This window comes from Chiloscyllium plagiosum, unplaced genomic scaffold (genome assembly GCF_037043375.1).
Source record: "Chiloscyllium plagiosum isolate Xiang-an unplaced genomic scaffold, Cpla_swu_hap1 HiC_scaffold_21, whole genome shotgun sequence".
NCBI lineage: Eukaryota > Metazoa > Chordata > Chondrichthyes > Orectolobiformes > Hemiscylliidae > Chiloscyllium > Chiloscyllium plagiosum.
Window position 1 is genome coordinate 19,105,278 of NW_028270159.1, and position 27,840 is coordinate 19,133,117.

General features: G+C 46.4%; 1 protein-coding gene across 1 annotated transcript in view; it reads left to right on the top strand.

The window, feature by feature from the left end:
- Positions 1–27,840, top strand: part of c5 (complement C5) — a 131,241-nt gene that overhangs the window by 94,382 nt on the left and 9,019 nt on the right. The window contains exons 30-36 of the mRNA XM_043720297.2: positions 9,384–9,536; positions 9,681–9,743; positions 21,741–21,825; positions 23,038–23,089; positions 24,673–24,775; positions 25,223–25,297; positions 27,603–27,708. Coding sequence (XP_043576232.2) covers positions 9,384–9,536; positions 9,681–9,743; positions 21,741–21,825; positions 23,038–23,089; positions 24,673–24,775; positions 25,223–25,297; positions 27,603–27,708 — 637 coding nt within the window. The remainder of the gene's footprint in view (positions 1–9,383; positions 9,537–9,680; positions 9,744–21,740; positions 21,826–23,037; positions 23,090–24,672; positions 24,776–25,222; positions 25,298–27,602; positions 27,709–27,840) is intronic.

Genomic DNA, 27,840 nt, shown 5'->3' on the forward strand with positions numbered 1-27,840 from the left:
CGATGGTTTTGAACAAGCACGTGAACCACATGGAAGCTGCAAACTCGCAAGCAGGGTGGAAGCAAAATGCGCCCGGACTCTCAACTGCCTTTCCAGAGCCCGTGGGTTTTCTCTCTCCATCAAGCATTGATGATAAGTCAGAATTTAGAGGGACACAGTGGATGTCACCACCTTGATGCCTTTATTACCTTAGAGGAAAATGAATTTCAAAGTTTGAGAAGATTTGTAGCTTGGGTGCTCATTGTGGTTCTGTTCGCCGAGCCGGGAATTTGTGTTGCAGACGTTTCGTCCCCTGTCTAGGTGACATCCTCAGTGCTTGGGAGCCTCCTGTGAAGCGCTTCTGTGATCTTTCCTCCGGCATTTATAGTGATTTGTATCTGCCACTTCCGGTTGTCAGTTCCAGCTGTTTGCTGCAGTGGTCAGTATATTGGGTCCAGGTCGATGTGCTTATTGATTTGAATCTGTGGATGAGTGCCATACCTCTAGGAATTCCCTGGCTGTTCTGTTTGGCTTGTCCCAAAATAGTAGTGTTGTCCCAGTCGAATTCATGTTGCTTGTCTTCTGCGTGTGTGACTACTAAGGATAGCTGGTAGTGTCATTTCGTGGCTAGTTGGCTACCAGCTATCCTTAGTAGCTACACCCGCAGATGACAAGCAACATGAATTCGACTGGGACAACACTACTATTTTGGGACAAGCCAAACAGAACAGCCATGGAATTCCTAGAGGCATGGCACTCATCCACAGATTCAATCAATAAGCACATCGACCTGGACCCAATATACTGACCACTGCAGCAAACAGCTGGAACTGACAACCGGAAGTGGCAGGTATAAATCACTATAAATGCCGGAGGAAAGATCACAGAAGCGCTTCACAGGAGGCTCCCAAGCACTGAGGATGTCACCTAGACAGGGGACGAAACATCTGCAACGGTAAAGGAATTTCTTCCGAGATACAGCAAGAGGCAAGCTACTGTGTATTACATGCTGCCCAGGTCAGAAGCAGAGTTGGAAGAACCTGACCTGGTGCCAAAACCCAGGAGGAGCTACAAAAGAAAAGAACTGGCCTATGACCTCTGACTCAGAGGGGGAGGGACGTAATGATTGTAACAAAGTCAACCAGGTGGACCGCATAGTATGAGTTCCCTGTTGGGGCTGTTTAATTTGGTCCAAACAGAGAACCTCGGCTGACAAAAACAAAAGGCTCTGTACCGCAGGGAGTGGAGTGCATCATTTCTCCCTCCAACTCTATTTTGATTTAATCTCTGCCCTCCCCTTCACTGTTTGATCACACAGTATTGCCCTTTGATGTGTGAAGGGTACTGCTTGTCACTGGCCACTCGGGTGTTGCCTTTATTCAAATTTCCACCACCAGGAAGAAAGATTCTTGCACCTTGTGTCGCTCACTGTGTCTCACACCTGCACACACACAACATGGGTGCTGGGGAAAAAATAAGCACTACTGCAGTTAGGCAGTAGTGTGGGGGTTTAAAAACATAAGGGAAAAAAATATATAATCAGGAGTGGCGGCGGTTTTATTCACTCAGAGCTGGCTCTGAGGGAGCTGGACCAGTGTGGGAAGGACACTCCTCTTGATTGTTTCAGAAGAAGGGGGAACTGATTCTGGGACTGGCTGGCCCACAGTCAGTGAGAGAAGGAGGAAGAAGAAAGAAGAGGCAGAAGGTGATGAGAGCTCTGAGGCCTGGGCCTGTGTCTGGTGCTGCAGCCTGGGCCTTGCCTACAGCTGCCGCAACTGCTGCCTGAGGCCTACCTCCACCCTGCTGCCTGAGCCTGACCCAGGTCAAGGGAGTGTTGCTGCTGCCTCGGGTCCACTTCCACTGCTCATCTCTGGGACTCCACCCGGACCTGCCTCTGTTGTGACTGCCTGGGGCCTGCCTCATAGCTGCTGCCTGGGACTCTCCCAGGACCACCACCACTGCTTCTGCTAGAGGCCCACCTCTACCGCTGTTGCTGCTTGAGGCCCACCTCCACTGCGGTTGTCTGGGACTCACTTTGGGGCTGCCTGGAACTTGCCTTGGGGGGCCCCCCCTCAACAGGCCTGCGTCCACTGCTGCGACCAGGGGCCTGGGACTCACTTTGGTGCTGCCTGGGACTTGCCTTTGGACCCTCCAAGGACCTCCACCACTGCTGCGACCAGAGGCCTACCTGGGACTTGCCTTGGGACTCTCCCAAGACTGCTGCTGCTGTGACCTGAGGCCTGCCTCCACCTGCTGCTGCTGCCACTGCCTGAGGCCCCACCTGGACTTAACAATACAGCTGGTTCCTGGGGCCTACCAATATTCAACAGCACAGCATTGCGAGTCCCAAAATTACAGGGCCCAGCCGCACCTACACCAGGGTAGCCGCTGCCTTAGGCTCAGCTGCTCTAACCCCGACCCCCTTCAGGCACCTAACTAAACGCCTGGGAGTCAAGGCCTATCCGCACCCCAACATGACCATCGAGGCCTGCAGTAAGGCTATGGCTAGTGTGGTCGGCTCACTGGCCATCGTCGCTGCGGCCAGGATGTATGGGAAGGCCGTATTTTTCCTCAAGATCGAGCAGGCGGTCCACCTGGCCATGGAGAGGGGGCTCACTGTGGGCGGGACACATCTGCCCATTGACCCTTTGGACGTTACAGCCCAGAGGGTCACGATTTCCAATGTTGCGTCCTTCATTGCCAGTGAGCTCCTTCTTCCCCACCTCAACACCTTGGGGGAGATCCGGTCGGGTGTCCAACCGCTCCTGCTTGGTCTCAAGGACCTTGCCCTCCGGCACATTTACTCCTTCTGACACCAGGTGTTCATTTGCCTGGCCTGGGAGGAAGTCACCGAGGGCTCATTTACCCTCCTCCACAAGGGAGCGGCCTACTGCGTCTTCTGGACGGCATGCGGTGCCACTTGTGCCACGTGGTGGAGCATGTAAAAAAAACTGCCCCACTCAGAAGGCTGCCCAGCCCACACCAACGGCTGAGGGTGGCACCACCACACCCACTGCCCTTCCCCCGCAGTCAACACTACAAGCCCCGGCAGCGGGAACTAAGCCAGAGGCTTCCAATGCCTCAGCCTCTGGCAGGGAGAGGGGGCGAGTGTCTGGCCGGATGGAAGGCGCTAAAGAAGATTCAACACGCCAGGCCCGCTCACGTGGAGACCACCCTGTCACCTTCCCCCACAACAAACGCACGATCTGCCCCACTCCAGCACGACAATGCCCCTGCGGCCGTGCCAGCATCGCCCCAGTGCGGGAACCCTGACCCCCAAACCTGTACCTGATCCCAGCCCTGCTGCACCCACGGACCCCACACCCAACCCCTGCCCCGTTACAGAAACCCATGGGGCTTCAATGCCTGCTCCTGGCGCTACAACACCTGGCCCAGGGGCCCCTGAGCCCAAACCACACCCTGGAACTAACCTGGGGGAAACCACCACTGCCTTCCCTCCTGCAGCAGCTTTGTCTCTGGGCCCTGGAGAGGAAACTAGGCCCCTGCCCCACCCACCACCACTTGATAAACCAGAGGTGGAGCAGGAAGTGACACAGCTGACCCTCCCCACCCTGGCCACGCCCCAGCTAATAGTATTCCGGGAGAAGCTGGGGGGAGGGACTTTGAGCCCTATGACCACCAAGGTGGGTGGGGTTGGGAGGGGAAGGCCCATAGACATCCCCCCTGTGTCTCTGGGGAAGAGGTGCTGGCCCTTGGAGAGGAGAGATTTCCTGGCAGCATGCTGGCAGTGCTGTCCCTTTCCAGGGGATGAGCCCATGGTGTTTCTTGCCTGTCCTGCACTTCAGCCTGACCTGCCTGAGCCCCCAGGGGCTGCAGTAGGATCTTCTGCTGCTGTAATTCCACCAGCTCCTGGGGATGACTTTAAAAACAACACAGGCTGCGGTGCGGGTGACGACAGCGAACTGTCTGCTGGGTCGTTGAACGGTGGAGGGGAGGAAGGTGTTATCCTCACTCCTCCCTCCCAGACTGTTTTTCCGGGGGCCTTGGCCCTGGGGGAGGACCTTTTCCCCGAGGAGCGGGACCCAGAGCCTCTGCCGCCCGCGACCCGAACTCGGGGTATTCTGGGAAGGGGTGCGCCGAGGAAGTTACCGCAGGTGACCCTAGGGGTGAGGTTGGCGGGGGTTTGAGGCCAGTTGGTGATGCTGGACCAGCCCCCACTCTCTTGGTGGGGGAGGGGTCTGTGAATGAGGGTGACTTCCCGGAGGGGGGTTCAGGATCGGTGGTGAACACTGGGGACGACGCGGAGTCTGTCTCTAGCGACATTCTTGAGTCCCAGGTGCTCCCCCCCCCACCCCCCTGATCTCCCCCTCATCCCCCTCGAGGAACTCCGGGAGTTTGTCGAGGAAACTCGGAGTTGCCGGGATAGAGCCCAACTGGTGCTCGACCGCTGGAGCTCCTTAGAGTTTACTGGTCGGCCCACGCTGCTCACCAGGCGCCTGGGCTCGACGCTAATGAGTGAAAGTGAGTCAGGAACTTTCTGGGGGCACTCCTGGTGAGGGTGAGGGACTTCTGTGCCCCTCCCTCATCCTCCCAGTAAATGTATGTAGTTTATTTAACTGTACTGGTGGTGGTTGCACAATGCTTCCGACATGGAGACAACTATAGCCAGCCTCAACACCAACGGCAGCAGGGAGTCACAGCGCAGATTCCAGACCCTCTCGGTCCTCCAGGACGGGAGGTATGCGGTGTGCTTCCCACACTACCCCGGGAGACGAATCCACCTGGCTCCTGGAGTGGCGAGGGGGGGTGTCTACATGAGTCACCTCACCCGCAGACCTGGCGGGGTGGCTATCTTGTTGGCCCTACATTTTCAACCGGAGATCTTGGGGTCAGGGAGCCCGTGCCAGGCTCTTTGCTTCACCTGATGGTTCAGCTGGGGGTGGCGCAGTGCTTCAATTGGTGAACGTCTACACTCCCCTGGCCAGGCCGAGGCAAGCGAGCTTCTTCAGAGAAGTGTCCGCTCATCTTGCCTCCATCGACGAGAGCCAGTGCGTTGTCCTCTGGGGAGATTTTAACTGCGTACTCGGACAGGGGCCACAGCGGTGCCCGCATCGGTTGGGTGTCGGGGAGGAGGTTGGGGGACTTGGCCAAGTCCTTCGACCTGGTGGACGTCTGGTGGAATCTCCATCCCGACTCCATCACCCTCACCTTTGTGAGGGCTGGGGTCGGAGCGTCCAAAATCGACCGCCTGTACGTTTCACGGGCGTACGCCTCCTGTTTTCCGAAGGCCTCCACGCAGCAGGTGTCATGCACGGACCATCACCTGGTGTGGGCGGAACTCTTCCGTTCGGCGCCCGGCTCAGATACGCATACTGGCTGGAGGAAGAGCAGTTCCAGGACTCGTTTAATCGTTTCTGGGCCAGCTGGAGAAGGAAGCGGGGAAGCTTCCCCTCCTTGAGGCTATGGTGGAATGTGGGCAAGGCTCACCCCCGAGTTTTCCGTCAGGAGTACGCGAAGGGGTCGACAAAGGCAGAAATCCAGGACCGAGGAGTTGGAGAAGGAGATGTTCGACCGGGAGTCACGCCTCGGTCAGCCCGACGCAGACCTGGCCCTGCGCGGGGCGTACGAAGAGAAGAAGGCCACGCTCCGGGACCTGCAGCTCGTCGGGGCTCGGGGCGCATACGTCAGGTCGCGGATCCAGCTCCTCCAGGACCTGGACCGTGGGTCCCCCTCCTTCTACTCACTGGAAAAAAGGCGTGGCACCTGTCAGCAGCTCCTTGTGCTGCTGGCCAATGACGGGTCCCTCGTCTCAGATCCGGAGGGTATCAGGGCCCACATCCGAAACTATTATATGGCTCTGTTCTCTCCGGATCCGTCCAGCGAGGATGCTCGCAGAGTTCTGTGGGAGGACCTGCCGCAGCTCAGCCAAGAGGACGCCAGAAGGCTCGACGCTCCCGTCATTTTAGAGGAGCTGACTGGCGCCCTCGACCGGCTCTCGAGGGGCAAATCCCTGGGGCTGGACAGGCTGACTGTGGAGTTCTTCAGGGCGTTCTGGGACATCCTGGGGAGCGACTACACGCAGGTCCTGGGGGAGTGTCTAAATGCCGGAGAGCTGCCCCTTTCTTGGTGCAGGGTGGTCATCGTCCTGCTGCCAAAGAAGGGGGACCTTTGTTCCTTGAGGAACTGGCGTCCAGTCTCCCTCCTCAGCACGGACTACAAAATCTTCGCCAGGGTGTTGTCTTCTCGCCTGGCCTCCATGCTGGCCCACACGATTCCCCCGGACCAGTCCTACACGGTCCCGGGCCGGAGGATGCATGACAACATCCACCTGGTCCGGGACCTGATCCATTTCTGTCGACGGGCTGGTCTGCTGAGTGCCTTCCTGTCTCTCGACCAGGAGAAGGCGTTCGACAGGGTCGATCACGAGTACCTGCTCGGGACTCTGCGGGCATTCGGTTCGGGACGCAGTTCGTCACCTGGATCCGACTTTTGTACGCCGCCGCAGAGTGTCTGGTTAAAGTTAACGGGTCCCTGACGGCGCACCTTCGCTTCGGGAGAGGAGTGCGTCAAGGCTGCCCCCTGTTTGGCCAGCTGTATTCCCTGTGCGTGGAGCCTTTCCTGCGCCTCTTGCGGAGGAGGTTGTCGGGGCTGGTTCTGCGCAGCGCAGGCCGAGAGGACCACCCCCCATGCCTACGCCGACGACATGCTCCTCACTTTCACCGACCGGCTGACCTGGGGAGGATGCGCGAGTACCAGGCCGTGTACACGGCAGCATCTTCTGCCAGGATCAACTGGGTTAAATGTTCCGGACTACTGGTTGGTCCGTGGCGGGTGGACTCTCTGCTGGAGGAGTTACGGGGGTCCAACTCCTCTACCTGGGGGTCTACCTCGGCCCGGCTGAGGAATTCTGGCAGGAGCTGGAGGCCAAAGTCTCAGCTCGCTTAGGCCGCTGGACAGAAATGCTCCAAGTGCTACCTTACAGGAGTCAAGTGCTGGTCATAAACCAGCTGGTGGCCGCCATGCTGTGGTACCAGCTGGTGACTTTGGTCCCTCCTCCTGGTTTTGTCGCTGGCATCCAGAGAACATTGGTCGACTTCTTCTTGGACGAAAAGATGCACTGGGTCGCTGCGCAGGTTCTGACTCTCCCTATTGAGGAGGGCGGTCAGTCGCTGGTGTGCGTCCGCACCCAGGTCGCGACATTCTGCCTTCAGACCTTGCAGCGAGCGATACCTTTACGTCGAGCCTCCTCCTAGGTGGTGCGCCCTGGCGACGTATTTTTTCCACCAGGTGCGTAACCTCAACTACGACACGCAGCTCCTGTTCGTCGACCATGACGGTTTGGAGGTCGCCCTCAAGACGCTGCCTGTCTTTTACCAGGACCTGATCACTGTCTGGAACATGGTCGAATCACGTCGCACCTACCCTCCAGCAGGAGTAGCGGCTGTCGTCAGGGAGCAGTTGCTCATGAATCCGCACCTCCGTACTCGCAGGTTAGAGTGGCTGTTGGAGGGGAGGGCCGTGGCAGCAAGGGTGACCAAGGTCAGGGATGTGCTGGGTGCCAGGGGCCTGGGCTGGACGCTTCTGCAGGACATAGCGAGCAGGGCAGCAGTTGACGTCTGGTATGTGGCCACCGCCATCCGACGCCTTAATACGGCGGTGTTCGGACCCGACATAGTGCGCCAGTTGGAGGATGCTCAGATGTGCGGTGGGATCCTGTCCGCGCTCACCCCAGCCCGAACAGAATTTCACATTGGCCCCAGGGTCCCGTAATTCCTGCGGGAGTCTGTGCCCCACAATCTGAGCCGCCTCTGGAATGTTAATTTTGTTTCTTTTTAAGGACATTAAAAAGGCAGGCCTTGTATCGACTGCTGCTGCACACCATCCACCTCTTCTCCCTCTTCCACCGTCCAGACACGCTTTGGCATGCCCATTTGCCACTGGGCGGTGGGGATCCCCATTGGAGGGCTCTCTACGTGGGGGTCCTCCCCCTCTCTCTCTCGGGGATCTGGGGTGGAGGGTGCTGCACGCAGCAGTCCCCTGCAACCGCAGATTGCGGTGGTTCACGGACTCCCAGCCCAACTGCTTGTTCTGTGGCGCTGTGGAGTCCATGGACCATGTATATATTGGGTGTGGGCGTTTGCACTCCCTTTTTGATTTTCTTTAAAAACTTTCTCCTCTGCTGTTGGTTGCACTTCAGTCCCATGCTCCTGATCTTCGGGCACCCGGTACGGAGGAGGGAGGGCAGGTCTGAAGACCTCCTTGTGGGTCTGCTCCTGGGCCTGGCTAAACTGGCCATCAACAGGTCCAGGTAGCGGGCCGTAGAGGGGGTCGTTCGGGCCGACTGCCTGCCCCTCTTTCGCGGTTACATTAGAGCCCGGGTGTCTCTGGAGAAGGAGCATGCGGTGTCCACCAACACCCTGGAGTTGTTCAGAGAGAGGTGGGCGCCGCAGGGAGTGGAATGCATTATTTCTCCCTCCAACTCTATTTTGATTTAATCCCTGCCCTCCCCTTCACTGTTTGATCACACTGTTTGATGTGAAGGGCAGTGCTTGTCACTGGCCAGTCGGGTGCTTCCTATCTTCCTGGTGGTGGAAATTTGAATAAAGATTCATGCACCTTGTGTCGCTCACTGTGTCTCACACCTGCACACATACAATATGGGTGCTGGGGAAAAAATAAGCTCTACCGCAGTTAGGTGGGAGTGTGGGGGGTTTTAAAAAAAAAGGGAAAAAAACAAAAAAATATAATCAGGAGTGGCAGAGGTTCTGTTCAGTCTGAGAGCTGGCTCTGAGGGAGCTGGCTCAGTGTCGAGGACTCTCCCTGTGTGAATAAAGGGGGACTCGGTGACAGAATACCGGCCTCTGGGAAGTTATTGCAGTGATAATGAGGGTAAAAAAGGACGCTCCTGCAAAAACAACCGTTGTCTTTGAGTCAGGATAAGAAGAAAAAAACAAGAGGCTCTGTTCACTCTGAGAAATGGTTCTGATTTGATTTGATCTGATTTATTATTATCACATGTACCGAAGTACAATGAAAAGTTTTTGTCTTGCTTGCAATACAGGCAGATCATAGCATACAAAGATTATAGGGTGATTTAAATGGAGTGAGGAATACAAAGTTACAGCTGCAAAGAAGGTGCACAAAAAGCAAGATTACTATTAGATTAGAGGGAGCTGGATCAGTGTAAAGGACTTTCAATGTGTAAGAAAGAGTGACTTGGTGATGGGATACCAACTTCTGTGGAGTTATTTTAGTCCAGTACACTGAACAGCCTCCTTCTGTGTTGCAAATTACTCCATGACTTTATAATGCATAGTTTTTAAAACATTTTTATGCCTTATCACTTTTTTTGTCTTCTTTTCAGCTTTGAGAATTCAGAGTTGTTTTAGTTTTTGTGGTGTATCTACACTAAATTCTAAATGTCAAGTTTTTTTTAATGGCAGGACACTGTAACAGCCCTTGAGAGTTTGACAGAGTATGTTATTAATATGAAGCGAACTAAGCTTCAGATGTCCATAACTGTGGACTACAGAAGACTTGGCCACATTCAGCAGTTTGAACTAAATGAACAAAAAGCATTCACAAGACCACAGGAAGTAAGTTACTATTGAAGTGTTTTGGTTTGCATTCATTGAATTTATAATTTTGGAACATGGGTTGCAGGATGCCTCATTATTTTGTCCTTTTTCATTGTGAGGATTGTGATAGTATTTTACTCATTTTTGTTCTACTTTTGGCAGATTGAGAAAAATGATAATGTAATAATAAAAACCACTGGTGGAACTGGGACAGCCATTGTTAATGTAAGTAACAAATTCTCATTGCATTCTGCCATGATCAAAAAAAAATTGTCAAGTGGTAAGGAATAAAAATGCAAATAATTAAAAGTAGCCATTAGACATTATTCACTCTACTCATATAATGTCATGCAGTAATCAGTTACTCAAGGGATGACTGAAATCTTTCATCAAATCTAGTCTGCAATAGTAAATCCCATATTTGGAGTTCCAATATGATTGATATTTGCTGGAGAGATTGGTGATCACTAGATGTCTCTGATAATCTGCTCTACTAGAGACATCTATCAATAAAGGATTCAAGATCATAACCTTGTTTATAACTGATCCCAATCTATTATAATCCAAAATTCTCAGAAAGCTCCTTCTAACCTTTGTGCATGTATGTTAATTAATGGATTTTCTCTACGTCGCTGTTTGTTAGTATATCATAGCCACCTGCATCCGTGGTGGTGGGGCTTCAGCCATCAAGTGATACTTGTTCATTTATTACAAAATAATTGCAAATGATAAAACAATGCTTTTTGGTGGAAAAATACAACATAATCAACAAGGATTGATGTACAGCAGAATTGTTCACTTACTTTAACCTTAAGCCAAATGGCCAGTGAGCCTGGAGCCTATCGTCCAATATGGACTTGTGATTATGATCTCCACAAATGAAGATGGGCAGAGGTAATACTTTTGCCCCAGTTGGGTAGTCTGTTTGTCTGTAAACAAGACAGCTGTGTGAGTCTTCAGAAATAGTGGACAAATTCCAAATTTGGGAAACTCCACCCCTATTTCCAACACTTTCCATTTCCACCAGTAGGGGGAAAGGAAGGCAAGTGTATGGCACCCACATCAGGGAAATTTGAACTCAGCAGGGCATTTTGTACACACTGCTGAGATCAAACAAACCCATTTTTGCTGTAGCAAAGGTGTTAACCTATAGTGTGGGAGTCACAAATAAATGGAGTTAAATGTAAGGCTTGCAGGGGTCAAAACTATTTTTCTTTCTCAAGGCTCTTCTTGAGATTTTCAAGGTCTACTTTTTGATTTTTGAGGGATATATTTTTGGTTTCAAAGGCTACATTTACTCAACTATTGGGTTATGATTAATGACAATACCCTCTGTATTTATGACATATAAGCTCAAGCAAAACAGAATTAGAATAATTCATCAGTATTCTTAATAACTGTTAAGTTTCCATTAAACATATAACACAACATATAAGGAAATGCACCATAGTATTTAACTTGATATAAGAATACAGACATAAGTTAACCAATGTTTTCTTTTCCCCATAATAACTGATGCACACTTAAAGTCATAGAGTTATACAGCCCGGAAACACATCTTTCAGTCCAACCTGATATCCGAACACGTCTAGTCCCATTTGCCAGCAATTGGCCCATATTTCTCTAAACCCTTCTGATTAGTATACCCATCCAAATATCTTTTAAATGTTGTAATTGCATGTGCCCACACTACCTCCTCCAATAACTCATTCCATACGTGCACCACTTTGTGTGAAAAAGTTGCCCCTCAGATCCCTTTTAAATCTTTCCCTATCACCTTAAACCCATGTCGTCTAGTTTTGGATTACCCTACCCTAGGAAAAAAGACCCTAGCTATTCACCTTATCCATGCCCTTCATGATTTTATAAACTTCTGTAAGGTCACCCCTCAGCCTCTGATGTTCCAGGGAAAGAAGCTCCAGCCTATTAAACCTGTAGCTTAGACCCTCCATCCCAGTAACATCCTTTGTAAACCTTTTCTGAACCCTTTCAATTTTAACATAATCTTTTATACACAAATAGCCATCACTCTTAACTCACCTTGCTCAGATTGGCAAGATCACAGCTAACACGTTTCCATAACACGATCATAAAGCTGGAACATTTTAACCAGGTATTAACATATTACTTACATTACCCTAAACTCGACATTACACATTTCTTTGCAAAGATTTCATTGTCACAGTTACTTGAACTTTTCTTGTCTTCCTCTGTTGACAAACTTACATGTTTTTCTCTCTCCTGTTCACCACGTGCCCTCTGCAGCCTTCCCCCCCCCCACCTTCCCAACCCACTGCAGCATTCTTCATGCACCCACACCTTGCTTACAGCCTTCTTTTGGTTTTCACACCTTTTACAGTTTTCTTCTCGCCCTTACATCTCTTGTAACCTCCTTCTCCTCACCCATACTTCTTGCAGCCTTCACCTCCAGTTTTATACCTCTTGCGGCTTCCTTTTCCCCCTTCACACTTCTTTCACTTCCTTCATCCCCCCCTCAACCTCTTGCAGTCTCCCTTTCCATCCCCATATCTCTTGCAACCTCTTTTATACACATCATCCCTACAGCCTCCTTCTCCCCTACCCTTACACCCCCTTATTGCCCTCTTTCCCTCATTTGATTGAAACTTCCTTCTTCCTCCCCACACCGTCCTTGAAACACCCCCTCCATCTAACCATGCCTTCTCCTTGCTGATGCTCCACACAAGACCCTGCAGATATTGCCAGATCTTGCAGACTCAGCAAAAGGCAGTCCCAATAATAGTTCCTGCATCCTGACCAGTGGCAGCTGTTGGTGTTGCTTTAGCAAGGATTTCACCCAATGCTTCCATATACTTTGAGCATTGTCTTTGAGAATAGATAAAGTATGTGTGACTGTCGTGATGTGAAATGATTTAAATACCCAACGAGTTATAAAAATTAAAAGTATGTTGCCCATGTCAGTGATAGTTGAAAGTAATCTATTCTAGCAGTTACAATAGTCATTTGCCTAAGTGTTCTTTACCAATGCTTGGGCACATGCCTCATGATAGAATTAACTCAGTTGGTTGCAAGGGGACTTTAATTTCACAATTTGATTGACAGCTCAAAGAGGTTATTAGAAGATAAACTGTCTTTATTGTGGGTTGGCAAATAAGATTTTATAACGGGTAAGCACTTGACAAGATTTAAATGATTTGGATGGGCTTTAAGAAAAGTGAGTGCTCTTCAATGTACTTAAGGCTGTAATAACTATTTATATCCTTTATTATTCAAGCTGAATGGGCTGTTCCTGTGCTTCATCATTCTATAGTTTGATTAATCCTCGTTGAGAGCAGAGAGATTGGACATTTTCTGACTCTGCAAACCTGACATAGAAGTACCCTAGAATATTTGATTTTTATTCCATGTAGCTCCTTTGTAGTTCCTATGCTGACTTCGGTCCTATATGCATCACATTTGACTTATATATGCCAAGATAGTGCCACATTATTTCTGATTCTTCTCCCTACCTACCAGTCTTGTCATCTGTGCAATAAGGATAGAACTCCCAGGTCCTCACCTTCCACCACACTAATCTCCAAATACAGGGGATCATCCTCTTTCATTTCCACCACCTGCAATCAAACCCCACCACCAGAGATATATTTCCCTCCCCACCCCTCCGAGACTATTCCCTCCGTGATTGCCTCATCAGGTCCACGTCCCCCACCAACCCACCCTCGACACCCGGAACATTCCCTTGCCATCACAAGAGGTGTAAAAGGTGTGGGAAGTGTCCACTCTTCCCACCTCAACTCCTGTTCAAGGCCCCAAAGGATCGTTTCACATCCAGCAGAGATTTTTCCCTCACATCCACTCATCTCATCTACTGTGTCCGTTGCTCCCGATGTGGTCTTCTCTACATTGGGGAGACAGGATGCCAACGTGTGGACCATTTCGGGGAACACCTACACACAGACAGACACACACACACACACACACACACACACACACCCCAACCCCAATGCCCTGTGGACGACCAGTTTAACTCCCCCAAAGACATACAAGCCCAGGGCCGCCTCCAATGCCAAATCTAAGCCACCCGACAACTAGAGGAAGAATGCCTCATCTTCCGCCCTGGAATCCTTCAACCACACAGCATCAACATCGACTTCACTAGTTTCCAAATCTCCCCTCCCCCCACCTCATTCCAGATCCAACCCTCCAATTCGGCATCACCCTCTTTACCTGTCCCACCTGTCAATCTTCCTTCCCACCTAACTTCACACCCTCCCCACCTACCTATCACAGTTACTCCCCATCTGCATCCAACTATCGCCTTCCCAGCTTCCTTCTCCCCAACAACCCCCACTCCCCTATTCATCTCTCAGCTTCCTTCCCCCTTCACATTCCTGAAGGGTTTATGCCCAAACGTCAACTCGCCTGCTCCTCTGATGCTGTCTGACCTGCTATCCTTTTCCAGCCCCACACTTTTCGACTCATCTCCCCCAGTGCCAACTCACCTAGTATCTGACATGGATAGACCTCAGAGGTTGCGCTGACAAAAATAAAGTTATGTGTCTACAGATGACATCACTAATTTAAAAAGCAATCTCATTGGTTAAGAAAACATTGAATACATTGAAACTCTTCAACTGATCTCTTATGGAAGCAAACATTTGTATTCTGGATTTTTATAGCTTTGACAGTTCTTTGAGAGTTGGTCAATACCAATGAGTTTATGCACTTCTGGCACATTCTTCTTGATATTTTGCAATCCTAAAGAGTACCTGATTACCCCTTCCTCTCAATGGCACCTGGTATCCTTAAGGGCACTGGCTCTCCCCCACTCCCTAAGATATCTTGGGACCGTATCCACAGGGTACTTCAGCTCTCCAAAGAGGTACCCTGAGTATCTTAAAATAAATTCACTGAAACTGACCTGCTTTGAGATCGCCTGCTCTGCACACACCAGGTTCCAGACAACAAGGATGCCAAAATGAGATTTCAATATAGGCAGGTGACTGTTTAAATGGCCAGCCATTTCTCAAACCACGTACACATTATCTAGACTGTCCCTACACTGTTCCCATGCAACATTAGGAAGTGGCACATTTGAGGCTAGAACTTGTATTTTGTGATATTTCTGCCAATTCATTGCCATTATGGAGAAGTTCTCTGGGCCATGTTGTTGGACTAAATTAAATTAGCCACTTGATTTCTGATTGTCTTTCTTTGCAATGTAAAAATAAAACATAACCTCTCCATATTTACTCTTTTTTTTGTGAAAATTATTAAAAAGTTTGTCTCCTCATGCTACCTTGAAAGGTTTTCTCCCACCCACCTATCTTAGCTTCTGTTTCATCTCCTTTAAAGTCTTTTGATACCCATGCTCCCTCTCATGTTTTTATTTTACCAACTTATTTCTTCTTCCACATTTCCCAACTAGCATTTCTAATTTTTTTCTACTCTTGGCCATACTAGAATTGAAGGAGTTTCAAAAATAGTTGGGAAAAACATGACATTTCATTCCAGCCTTATGACCGCTTATTTCTGGTCTGAATCAGACCTCGCTTACCAGCCCCTCCAATATCGCAAAGAAAAAGCATCATATCCAATATGATCTAGATTTTCAGATTCATGGTCCACATATCTATTTTATAGTTGATTTAATCTTTTTGCAAATTTTGTCCTTTTAAATTTTTCTCTTGGATATCGTGAGGGTAAACTAATATTTACACTACTGTGGTAACATTAGACTGAATCTTATATTCTTTTGACTAAATGCAAGTTGCTTTGAATTTATGGAGGGATTCTCACCATGTGACTAAGCACAATGTCTCTCCGTATTGTATCAAACATGGCTCATTAGCTATCTAGCTGCCACTGTAATCCCTCATGTCTAATGCTATTGGAATAATACCAAGTGGCATTCCTAGAACAACACCCAATTTACGTGATATCTTCGAAGATTCTACCATCCCTGGTGCCCATAAGATCTTTAAAAGGCTGGTATGCAGCCGAACAAGCTCTGGCATTCTGAAATAGCTCAGTCAAGGATGGAATCCGAACATTTCAGAGAAGGGAAAGATGGCACAGTGATTCTCTGACAGGGACCTTATGGTCCTGGTTGAGATGTTGGTGCAAGAGAGGCAGAGGAGACCATGCTACTAGTCTGTGGCAGCCTGTCCTGAGGTTGCCACTTGGATCAGTGCCATCTCAGAACAAGGTAAGCAAGATTAAAATTCACAGATACATATGTTGTGAGTATCACAGAGACATGGCTGCAAGGGCACCAGGACTGGGAACTACATATCCAAAGGTACATATGGAGGTGGGGTTGCCTTTTTAGTCAGAAATGAATTTAAATCAATAGCAAGAAGTGATATAGAGTTGGACAGTGTAGAACCTGTGCGGGTAGAGTTGATGAACTACAAAGGAAAAAAGATCCTGATGGGAGTCATGTACTGGCCTGCTACCAATAGTCACGATGTGGGGATGAAAATAAATCAGACAATAGAAAAGCCATGTAAGAAAGACGTAATTATATTAATCAAGAGGGACTTCAATATACAGGTGGACTGGTTGGTAACAGATTGCACAAAAAGGAATTTATGGAATGTCCACAAGTTTTTATTTTGGTGCAGCTTGTGGTAGAGCCCGCTAGGGAACAGTGAATTCTGGATTTAGTGATGTGTAATGAGGCAGACATAATTAAAGAGGAGAACGTGAGGGAACTCTTAAGGACCCCAGGGACCATTATATGACAGAATTCATCCTGTAGTTTGAGAGGAAGAAGCTGGAATCAGATGTAATGGTATTACAATTGAATAAAGGTAACCTCAAAGATATGAAAGTGGAACTGTTGATTGGAAGGGGAGTTTAGCAGGGGAAATGATGAAGCAGCAATGGCAGGAGTTTCTGTGGATAATTTGGGAGGCACAGCAGAAACTTATCCCAAGGAAGAATAAATCTGCTAAGGGGAGGATGAGCAACCATGGCTGACAAGAGAAGTCAGGGACAGCATAAAAGAAAAAGCAGACAATCTGGTGAGGGTTCGTGGGAAGCCAGAAGATTGGGAAGCCTTTAAAAACCACCAGAGGATAACTAAAGAAACAATTAGGGAGGAGAGAAATGAAATATGAGAATAAGCTGGCTTGGAGTATAAAATAAGATTGTAAAGGTTTTTTTAAAGGTATCTAAAAGATAAGAGAGAGGCAAGAGTGACATCGAAAACCTGGAAAATGAGGCTGGAGAAGTAGTTATGGGGAGCAAAGAAATGGCAGAGGAATTGACTAGGTACTTTACATCAGTTTTCACAGTGGAAGACACCAGTGACATACTAAAACTTCGAGAGCGTCATGGGGAAGAGGTGAGTGCAGTAGCCATCACAAGGAGAAGGTCTGGGGGAAGTTAAAAGATCTGAAGGCGGATAAATCATCTGGACCAGATGGGCTACATCCAAGAGTTTTCAAGGAGATAGCTGTGGAGATTGTAGAGGCATTGGTGGTGACCCCTTTGTGAAAAGTGAGAATCAGGCAGGGTCCTAGATGACTGGAAAATGGCAAATGTACCACCCTTCTTAAGAAGGGTTGGAGGCTCCAATATGTTATGGTCTCCATGATGTGGAAGAATGGCCAGCAGTGTCCTAGAAGTTCAACGACCTTCTCTGCTTCAGCATAGGTGACAATGCAGCATTAGGAAGCAAGATGAACAATGTGTATACAGGACAATAGGTCCTGCCAATACCATTTCCCCTGTCCTAAAATAGCCCAATTATTTCCCTGCCCTATGTGTTCAGAACTATGGCTGTGAATGAGATTGTCAGTGATGTCTGGAGCGGAAGATGTACAGCAAATAGGGAGCCATTGCATTAGGACAGCCAAGGATTAGGAACTCCACAGGTCTATGTCCTATAAAGTGCATGGGTCTGTATGTAATATTGTTTTACTTCAAAGATCCTTCCATCATTGGATCCTGCAGCCCTCGACCACATAAGTCATAGAGTCATAGAGATGTACAGCATGGAAACAGACCCTTCGGTCCAACCCATCCATGCTGACCAGATATCCCAACCCAAACTAGTCCCACCTGCTAGCACTCGGCCCATATCCCTCCAAACCCTTCCTATTCATATACCAAATGCCTCTTAAATGTTGCAATTGCACCAGCGTCCACCACATCCTCTGGCAGCTCATTCCATACATGTACCACCCTTTGCGTGAAAAAGTTGCCTCTTAGGTCTCTTTTATATCCTTCCCCTCTCACCCTAAACCTATGCCCTCTAGTTCTGGACTCTCCAACCCCAGGGAAAAGACTTTATGTATTTATCCTATCCATGCCCCTCATAATTTTGTAAATCTCTTTAAGGTCTCCTGTCAGCCTCCAATGCTGCAGGAAAAAATACCCCAGCCTGTTCATCCTCTCCCTGTAGCTCAGATCCTCCAACACTGGCAACATCCTTGTAAATCTTTTCTGAACCCTTTCAAGTTTCACAACATCTTTCCAACAGGAAGGAGACCAGAATTGCGCGCAATATTCCAAGAATGGCCTAACCAATGTCCTGTACAGCCGCAACATGACCTCCCAACTCCTGTACTCAACACTCTGACCAATAAAGGAAAGCATACCAAACGCCTTCTTCACTATCCTATCTACCTGTGACTCCACTTTCAAGGTGCTATGAACCTGCACTCCAAGGTCTCTTTGTTCAGCAACACTCCCTAGGACCTTACCATTAAGTGTATAAGTCCTGCTAAGATTTGCTTTCCCAAAATGCAGCACCTTGCATTTATCTGAATTAAACTCCATCTGCCACTTCTCAGTCCATTGGCCCACCTGGTCCAGATCCAGTTGTAATCTGAGGTAACCCTTTTCGCTGTCCACTACACCTCCAATTTTGGTGTCATCTGCAAATTTACAAACTGTACCTCTTATGCTCGCATCCATATCATTTTTGTAAATGACAAAAAGTAGCGGGCCCAGCGCCGATCCTTGTGGCACTCCACTGGTCACAGGCCTCCAGTCTGAAAAACAACCCTCCACCACCACCATCTGTCTTCTACCTTTGAACTAGTTCAGTATCCAAATGGCTAGTTCTCCCTGTATTCCATGAGAACTAACCTTGCTAATCAGTCTCCCATGGGGAACCTTGTCGAATGCCTTACTGAAGTCCATATAGATCACATTTACTACTTTGCCCTCATCAATCTTCTTTGTTACTTCTTCAAAAAACTCAATCAAGTTTGTGAGACATGATTTCCCACACACAAAGCCATGTTGACTATCCCGAATCAGTCCTTGCCTTTCCAAATACATGTACATCCTGTCCCTCAGGATTCCCTCCAACAACTTGCCCACCACCGAGGTCAGGCTCACTGGTCTACAGTTCCCTGGCTGTCCTTATCGCCCTTCTTAAGCAGTGGCACCACATTTGCCAACCTCCAGTCTTCTGGCACCTCACCTGTGACTATCGATGATACAAATATCTCAGCAAGAGGCCCAGCAATCACTTCTCTAGCTTCCCACAGAGTTCTCGGGTACACCTGATTAGCAGTAAATACTGATGCAAAATATTCATTTAGTGTCTCCCCCATTTTCTGTGGATCCACACAAAGGCCGCCTTGCTGATCTTTGAGGGGCTGTACTCTCTCCCTAGTTACCCTTTTGTCCTTAATATATTTATTAAAAACACTTTGGATTCTCCTTTCTTCTATTTGCCAAAGCTATCTCATGTCTGCATTTTGCCTCCTGATTTCCCTCTTAAGTATACTCCTACTTTCTTTATGCTCTTCTAAGGATTCACTCGATCTATCCTGTCTATACCTGACATATGCTTCCTTCTTTTTCTTAACCAAACCCTCAATTTCGAGTCGCTTGTCCCGCCCACACCAAGGGTAGTCAACCATTTTCTTTCTCATTGCACACTTTCAATTTCTAGCCTACTGGAAGGTGACATTGTACCGTCTTTAGCCAGTAGCTTCCAGCCTCTGCTTCTTCATGTTGCAAAGGTCCTGTACATCCAGATGCCATATTGGAATCCCTTCCTGTAGACCCCGTGGGTTTCGCACCTCACTAGGTTCCCACCTACAAGATCTTGGACCCCCCCCATCTTTCCCCAGTCTGGCATATGAGGTGTCCCTGCCAGGTGTGTCATTCTTTAAGCCAGCATGTTCCTTCCTGTGGACAAACTGCCCTTACTGCATGACCCCTTTCCCATCCACATTTTTCTGTATCCCCACTTCACAATTCTCATTGTTTTCCCCAGCCTGGAAACTCCAGTCCTGAAGTGTGGATTCTCAACTCTTCCTCACATGGCAGCAGTCCCCATTGTTGCCCCATTCCTCTTTCCCCTTATGGACCCAAAGGACTGACTGTGGTTCATCCACCTGAGTGACCTAACTGGGCAGCCCTGGATGAGAAGTGCCCAGACTCTATCTCCCAGCCCTAAGCCCCCAGACTATCCTCTGTGGTGCCACAGGGCTACCTCCCAGCCTGCATAGTCAAGGATCCATGCCAAGACCACTTCAAACAATGTCTAACCTTGGCCAATTCCCTGGACTGATTTAAGGCAGCCCTCGACTTACTGTGCTGGGACCATATGAATGAAGGATGCCTTTGTAAACTTCAATGAGGCATTGCTGCAGGCTTACTGCACACACAGTGTGTTTGCCATGTAAGCTTCTGGCACATGGCACAGGTGTGAGATTGACCTGGCACACTAGGTCTACTCCCTTGACCGAGGACTGGTGCTCAGTAAGGCATGCTAACAGGCATGGATGATGGGAGCATGTAAGTAGGTGTTCAGTGAACAAGCACAAAGAAAGCAGGCAACTCTACGGTGTAGCCTGGTCCAATCTGTGACCTAGCAGTGTCCTTGCTAGAGCTTTTTAATATTAGTTGCAGTTGCACTTTAAAATGCAAGCCTGTTATAGAGTCATAATCGTCGAGAAGTACAGCATGGAAACAGACCCTTTGGTCCAACTAGGAGAAAGTGAGGACTGCAGATGCTGGAGATCAGAGCTTAAAAATGTGTTGCTGGAAAAGCGCAGCAGGTCAGGCAGCATCAAAGGAGCAGGAGAATCGACGTTTCGGGCATTCCCGAAACGTTGATTCTCCTGCTCCTTTGATGCTGCCTGACCTGCTGCGCTTTTCCAGGAACACATTTTTAACCTTCGGTCCAACTCCAGGCCAACCAGATATCCCAACTCAATCTAGTCCCACCTGCCAGCACCTCTTCCTGAGCATCCTGCAAATGGATCAGAGAGGTACCTTGATGGTCATGAGAAGTTGGCAATTGTTGAATGCCAATGTATGAGGGGTGCATGCTGCTGGTGCCTATGCATTCTGCTCAGTCATGCTGTTTAATGCTGAGTAACTCAAGGCTGGTTGCAGCCAGCAGTGAGCTGAAGGTGCCAGGTACCCACTCTGATTTCCATGTCAAGAATTCTTAATGTCCAGCTTGTTTGGCACATTTAGTAGGAGAGGAAACTGAATATTAACACTGTGATTTGTCACGTTAATAAGGCATTTAACAATCCCACTCAGTTGGCAACTCACCACTGCCTAGCAAGAACCTCACCTCATCACTTGCAAAAGCATAAAATATGTAGTGAGATGCTTCCAATATTGAGATAGGTCTCCCCGGTCTCCTCAACTCATTTAGCCACAGATCTCACCATAGCCCAAATCACTTGGACCCCTATAGGATTCTGTACATTCTTTTCATGGCCATTCATCAGTCAACACATTAAACAATAAAAAGTGACTTGATATGTGAACTGTCAGACAAAGATTGCCAATAATTCAGCAATGATTGGAATTGCAGTTAAGGCTGCCCTTGTCCTCGTCCTAAGTTCCAATATGCACAATTCCCAGAGATGGCTTCTTGATAATTTTGACCTGACCAGTTGTTTGTGTGTCATGGACATAAAGTGTAATACTAGTGCCACTACACTGTTCAGATTGATTTAATGAGTGCAAACAGAAATTGAAACAGTCACTTTCTTGTTATCTATTTGATTACAAAACTGATACATACCTAATATCTTATCTCCAGAATAACCAGATTAATGGAATAAAATTGCGACTGGGAGTAATATAAGAAAAACTGTACTATGAACAATTTTCAAACAAATTTTGGTAATTATCTTTCAACATTGCAGGATTCTTCAACTGAAGTAAATAGTTTAAATTTATTCAAAACAATATTTATAAGGCTACATATTTTAAAAATGCATTGTTTGTATCCTTTTTTACATGTAGATGAGGAGTGTGTATTATGTCATTGGCACACCCAGCGAAACTTGTGATTTCTCTCTAAAGATAGAAGCCACAGAAATCATTTCAGGTCAGTAGTTATATTAGGTCATAGAGACTTTAGTGAATTTTAAAACATTTGTAAGGACTCATCTTGTTTTGTTTAAAGTTCTTTTAATACACATTCCCATCTATCCCAATAACCTTTGATTCCCTTGCCTAACAGGAATCTATCAATCTTTGTCTTAAAAAATATTCAATGAATCTGTCTCCACATTTTCTGAGGCAGAGAGTTCCAAAGTCTCAACCTTCTGAGAGGAAAAAAAATTCTCCTCATTGCTGTCCTAAAAGGAAAACTCCTAACTTTAAATCAGCATTCCCTTGTCCTTTCAACCACCAGAGTACACATCCTTTCTGTTACATCTTGGAAACCAGCTCAACCTATCGAAAACAAAAACAGAATTTGCTGGCAAAATTCAGCAGGTCTGAAAGCATCTGTGGGGAAAAAAGCAGATGCAATGTTTTGAGTCCTGTGAGTATTCATCAGAACTGGATTTGAAATGTTAACTCTGCCTTCTCCCCACAAATGCTACCAGACCTGCTGATTTTCACTGGCAATTTCAGTTTTTGTTTCAGACCTCCAGCATCTGCAGTTCTTTGTTTTATTTTAGTGCCCAACCTTTCTAACCTATCCTCACAAGATAATCCACTCATTCCAGGTGTCATTCTTGTAATTCTCCACCAACACATTTACACCCTTGGCATCAAAACTGCACACTGTATTTGAGATGTGGGCCCAACAATGCCATGTATAACTGAAACATATGATCCTTACTTTAATGCTTAATTCCTCTCATAATAATGGCTAGCATACCATTTGCTTTCCCTATTAAATGCTGTAACTGCATACCAATCTTTTGTGATTTGTGCACTTGAACACATAGATTTTTCTGCACATTGAAATTCTACACTAAGTTGCGTCTTGAACAACAGCATAAGGGATCAGGTGGGAAAGTGTGAGTGGGAGGAGATATAAGCAATTAAGAGAGTGAGGAATGAAATAAGAGGCTTCACCTTTTCTTGAAGCAGGGTTTTATTAAATGCTTGCTTGTATTGTCAATTCAAGTATACAGATTCCACTGTAACTATTCAATGCTAAGTTTTATTGACCTCCAAAAATGTGTTTTCTTCTATTACTATATTGTTAATACTTGTGTTAAAAAATATGTTTTATTTATAAAAAGTGTTATTTGGTTCACTCAGCTTTTACTTCTGAGTTAATAATAATGCTCCTTAAATGCAGATACACGTCCTGCAGGAGTTGAAGTAGTTTACCGTTTGGAAGCTTGTGCACAGTAAGTTTTATAGTGGGCTGGTCACAGTAACAGAAGTCTGAATAAGATGCGTTAACATCCAAACAATTATAATCTTACATTTTAAGCAGAAAATGCTGGGAAGACACAATAGGTTAGTCAGTGTTTGCGGTGAGAGCAGATTAACTACTGTTTTAATGAAAGAAGCACTGAAATGTTTAACTGTCTGTTATCCCCAGAGTGATAAGTGTTGTTTTCAATAGTTTCTTATTAAGTTTCAGCTTTTCAGCATTTGCATCATTTTGTATTTTTAGATGCAAACAGTATATATGCCTGTAGTATATTTCAAAACCTACAGAGTCTATGTTGCCTGTTTTAGATGATTTCATCCTAATAATGTTCAACAAAAAGTTTACATTCCAACTTGAGCAGTTGAGACATTCTCTCAGCAACTCTTGGAACTTTTCAAATCGAGAGTGGCCACAACTACCACAAACTTACCATTGCAAGAAGAAAACCCTCCAAAGGGATATCTAAAGCTGTAGCTGGAGACAAGGTAGGTAGCGAGGACCTCAAAGTCTACCTGAGGAATAGGACCTCCTGGACTGTTGCTGAATGCCATATCTAAGCAACTGGTCTTCCAACACCATGGGTAAAATTTCAGTCTCCCTCTAATCATTGGCCTTAATTACCGTTTACCTTACCTTAGGTAGCTATGATAGATTGGGTTCTAATGAAAAATCATCAACCTGTAATGTTAACTTGGTTTCTCGCCACAAATTCCACCACATCTGCTGAGTATTTCCAGCAATTTTTGTTTTTATGCTAGATTTCTGGCTTCATTGTATTTTGCTTTGTTAATTGGCAAACTGTTCTGTCACCAATCCTGAGAAAGTCCATCAGAGGTAGATGGTGTAGCAAACAAGTCCATGCCCAATGATGAAAAATTACCTGCCTGCACATTTTGGTTCTCAATCCTATATCGGATAAAAATTAGCCCTTTATCTGATCTGACACTGGTGAATTTGAATTTGTAAACTTATACCAATTCCCATTCTTTCAGTGGAATAACATTGTAAAATTACGTTCTTTAATGACCCCTGAAAGGAAAAGCCAGTTGTAGATTTGTATAGAAACCACTGGTCAGTTTAAGGGGAAGATGGTAATAACATTGGACTTATCTCAGAAACCAAAATTAATGCTATAGTAACTTACAGTCAGCTGGTGAAATTTTAACTCAATTAATGAATCTGGAGTTGAAAGCTAGTTTCAGTAATGGTAACCATGAAAAATCTATTTGGTTCACTCCTGTCCTTTTAAGGAACAAAATAATCTATCCTTATCTATCCTTACATGTGACTCCAGACCTCCCTGCAATGTGATTGACTCTTGACTGTTCTCTGAAATATTCTAGTCAGCTGATCAATCAAGGGTAATTGCTGGCTTTGCTGGTGATGCCCACGTTCCATGAAGAGGAAGAGAAAATGATGGACTTTCACTGTGTCTCTTATAACGTACTTTGAAAATCTAGCACAATGTTGTGAAAATACTAGAAATTATGCAAATAGACAGTAGCAACTAATATTGGACTGGCTTCCTAAATTATTTTTAATTTTTGTTTTTAGATATATACCAAGGCCTGAAGAATATGTTTATGAATCGGATCATTCTGTCATGGAAATAACCTTGAACACTGGATTAATACCAGAAGAGAATGATTTAAAAATAGTTAAGCATTTGCAAATATGTTGTTTCATATTTAAAACCACAAATGCAATGATTCTAATTCTAAAAGGGTGGTACAGTGGCACAGTGATAAGCATTGCTGCCTCACAGCACCAAGAACCTGTGTTCGATTCCAGCCTCGGGCAACTGCCTGTGTGGAGTTTGTACATTCTCCCTGTGTCTAAGCGGGTTTCCTCTGGGTGCTCCGGTTTCCCCTCTCAATCCAAATTTGTGCAAGTTAGGTGGATTGGTCGTGCTAAATTGCCCTGTAGTATTCAGGGATGTGCAGGCTAGGTGGATGGCAGAATTATAGGGATAGGGTTGGGGTCTGGACGTGAGATGGATGCTCTTCAGAATGTTGGTGCAGATTGGATGGGCTGAATTGTCTCTTTCTGCACTGTAGGGACTCTTTCATTCTAATAATAAATTTTGTTTCCAACTTCTTTTCAGCTATTATATGGAGTTGATGGTTTGATTTCTGACTACAGAATATCAGATAAAAGCGTAATTCTTCAAGTGGATTCAGTAAGAAATTTGAGAATTTCTTTCTTATTTTCTTTCTCTTTTGTTTGAAATTGATACTGAATTTATTGTAAGGTGACTCCTCACCACAGCTCATCACACTGTATGAACAATCTGGGTACGTTAGCTGGCACTATTCTCTTTCTTGCTTGGGATCTACAAAGCCTGCTGAGTCTAATGTGGCAGAAAAAAAATCCATTAATACTTTCTACCAAAAAAGGCTCTTGTCTTAAACAATATTTATTTATTGCATGATAGCAACAATATACAAGTTGATACACTAATGTAATAGCTGGAAATGTGTTGCTGGAAAAGCGCAGCAGGTCAGGCAGCATCCAAGGAACAGGAGAATCCACGTTTCGGGCATAAGCCCTTCTTCAGGAATGAGGAAAGTTTGTCCAGCAGGCTAAGATAAAAGGTAGGGAGGAGGGACTTGGGGAAGGGGCGTTGGAAATGCGATAGGTGGAGGGAGGTCAAGGTGAGGGTGATAGGCCAGAGTGGAATGGGGGCGGAGATCCCCCGCCCAACCACCCCATAGCCCAACACTTTCACTCCCCCTCCCACTCCACCAAGGACATGCAGGTCCTTGGACTCCTCCATCGCCAGACCATGGCAACACGACGGTTGGAGGAAGAGCGCCTCATCTTCTGCCTGGGAACCCTCCAACCACAAGGGATGAACTCAGATTTCTCCAGTTTCCTCATTTCCCCTCCCCCACCTTGTCTCAGTCAAATCCCTCAAACTCAGCACCGCCTTCCTAACCTGCAATCTTCTTCCTGACCTCTCCGACCCCACTCCACTCCGACTTATCACCCTCACCTTGACCTCCCTCCACCTTTCGCATTTCCAATGCCCCTCCCCCAAGTCCCTCCTCCCTACCTTTTATCTTAGCCTGCTGGACACACTTTCCTCATTCCTGAAGAAGGGCTTATGCCCGAAACATCGATTCTCCTGTTCCTTGGATGCTGCCTGACCTGCTGCGCTTTTCCAGCAACACATCTTCAGCTCTGATCTCCAGCATCTGCAGCCCTCACTTTCTCCACACTAATATAATAGTCTATAATGACATCTGTGAGGAAAAGCTGGATGCTATGTCTTTCTCCTTCAAGATGTTCTGTATCAAGTCTGAAGATTCCATCATAATGGGTGGTGCTTAAGGTACTCCCCAATGCTAAAAGTCAAAGACCTTTACATCCTTAGACAATAGATTAGGTAAGGGATGATCACGGGGAACAATAGAATGCCCTCTTTCCAAGTATGTTAAGAAGGCAAAGTGTAAATGCTGCAACCTGACATTGCTGAAAATGCATCTACAGAGAGGCCTGGATAGAGTGGGTGTGAGAAGACATTTCCATTAGTAGGTGAGACTCGGACCCGAACACACAGCCTCGGAGTGGAGGGACAACCCCTTAGATGAGGAGGAATTTCTTCAGCCAGAGGGTGATTAATTTCTGGAACTCATTGCCATTGAGGGTTATGGAAGCCAAGTCACTAAGTGCATTTAAGACAGAGATAGATAGGTAGGGGGATCAAGGGTTGCAGGGAGAAGGCAGGAGAGTTGGGTTGAGAAACATATCAGCCAAGATCGAATGGCAAATGGCTTAATTCTGCTCCTACGTCTTATGGTCTGTTGCAATTCTCTACCCTGACTGATTAACTTTAATTCAGAAGTCATCAGTTGAAAAATAACAATAGATTTACTTTTCAAGATAAGAACAAAAGAATTAGAAGCATAAATAGGCACTTTAAGCCTATTCCAACACTCAATAAAATCAGTAATTCTAGTTTTCCTTCTTATCGCCATTTCCTTTCATGTTGTAAGTGACCAAATTCAACAATCTCAAGTTTTGAAGATACTCATTCATTGAGTTTTCAAAGGTTTTTAGACTAAAGCACTCCAGAAATTTTCAATTTGCTAATTTTTTAAATCACATTTCTAAATGATCAACCTATCAGATGTCATCCCAGCTAAGTGTTACTCCTTTCTAGTATTTGTTACCATGTCATGTGAAATTCAGATCCAATGTGATGGGAATTCCTTCTACCTTATCTGGACAAAGTGTTAACCTTAAGCTCAGAAAGACAGAATATTTTACCTTAATTTACGTTTAGTTCAGCTTTGTCAAATAATGATATAAGTGAAGATTTCTGTCCTTGACCCTCTTACTTTCTATTTTCTATCAATGAATATAAGTCAAATTGTGTATAAAGTAGGCACCTGATTCTCAATGCTATCATTCAAGATATAATTCATTCTTAATGACTTCTGAAACATGTGAAAGTTTGCATTGTTTGCTTTTTATTTCAGATTCCGTCAGACAATTTCTTCTGTGTTGGGTTCCGCATTTATGAAATGATGAAAGTTGGAATGGTAACCTCAGTACCTTTCACAGTCTATGGCTACCATTCACCAGGTAAGCCTTGGCTATTCTGTTAACCCTAACAAATAACGATCTGAAAACCATTTTTAAACCAGTAATAACCATAAATGGGCATAAAGTGAGAAACTGTTAAGAAAGCATTGCAAAGATCTATATTTTTAGATA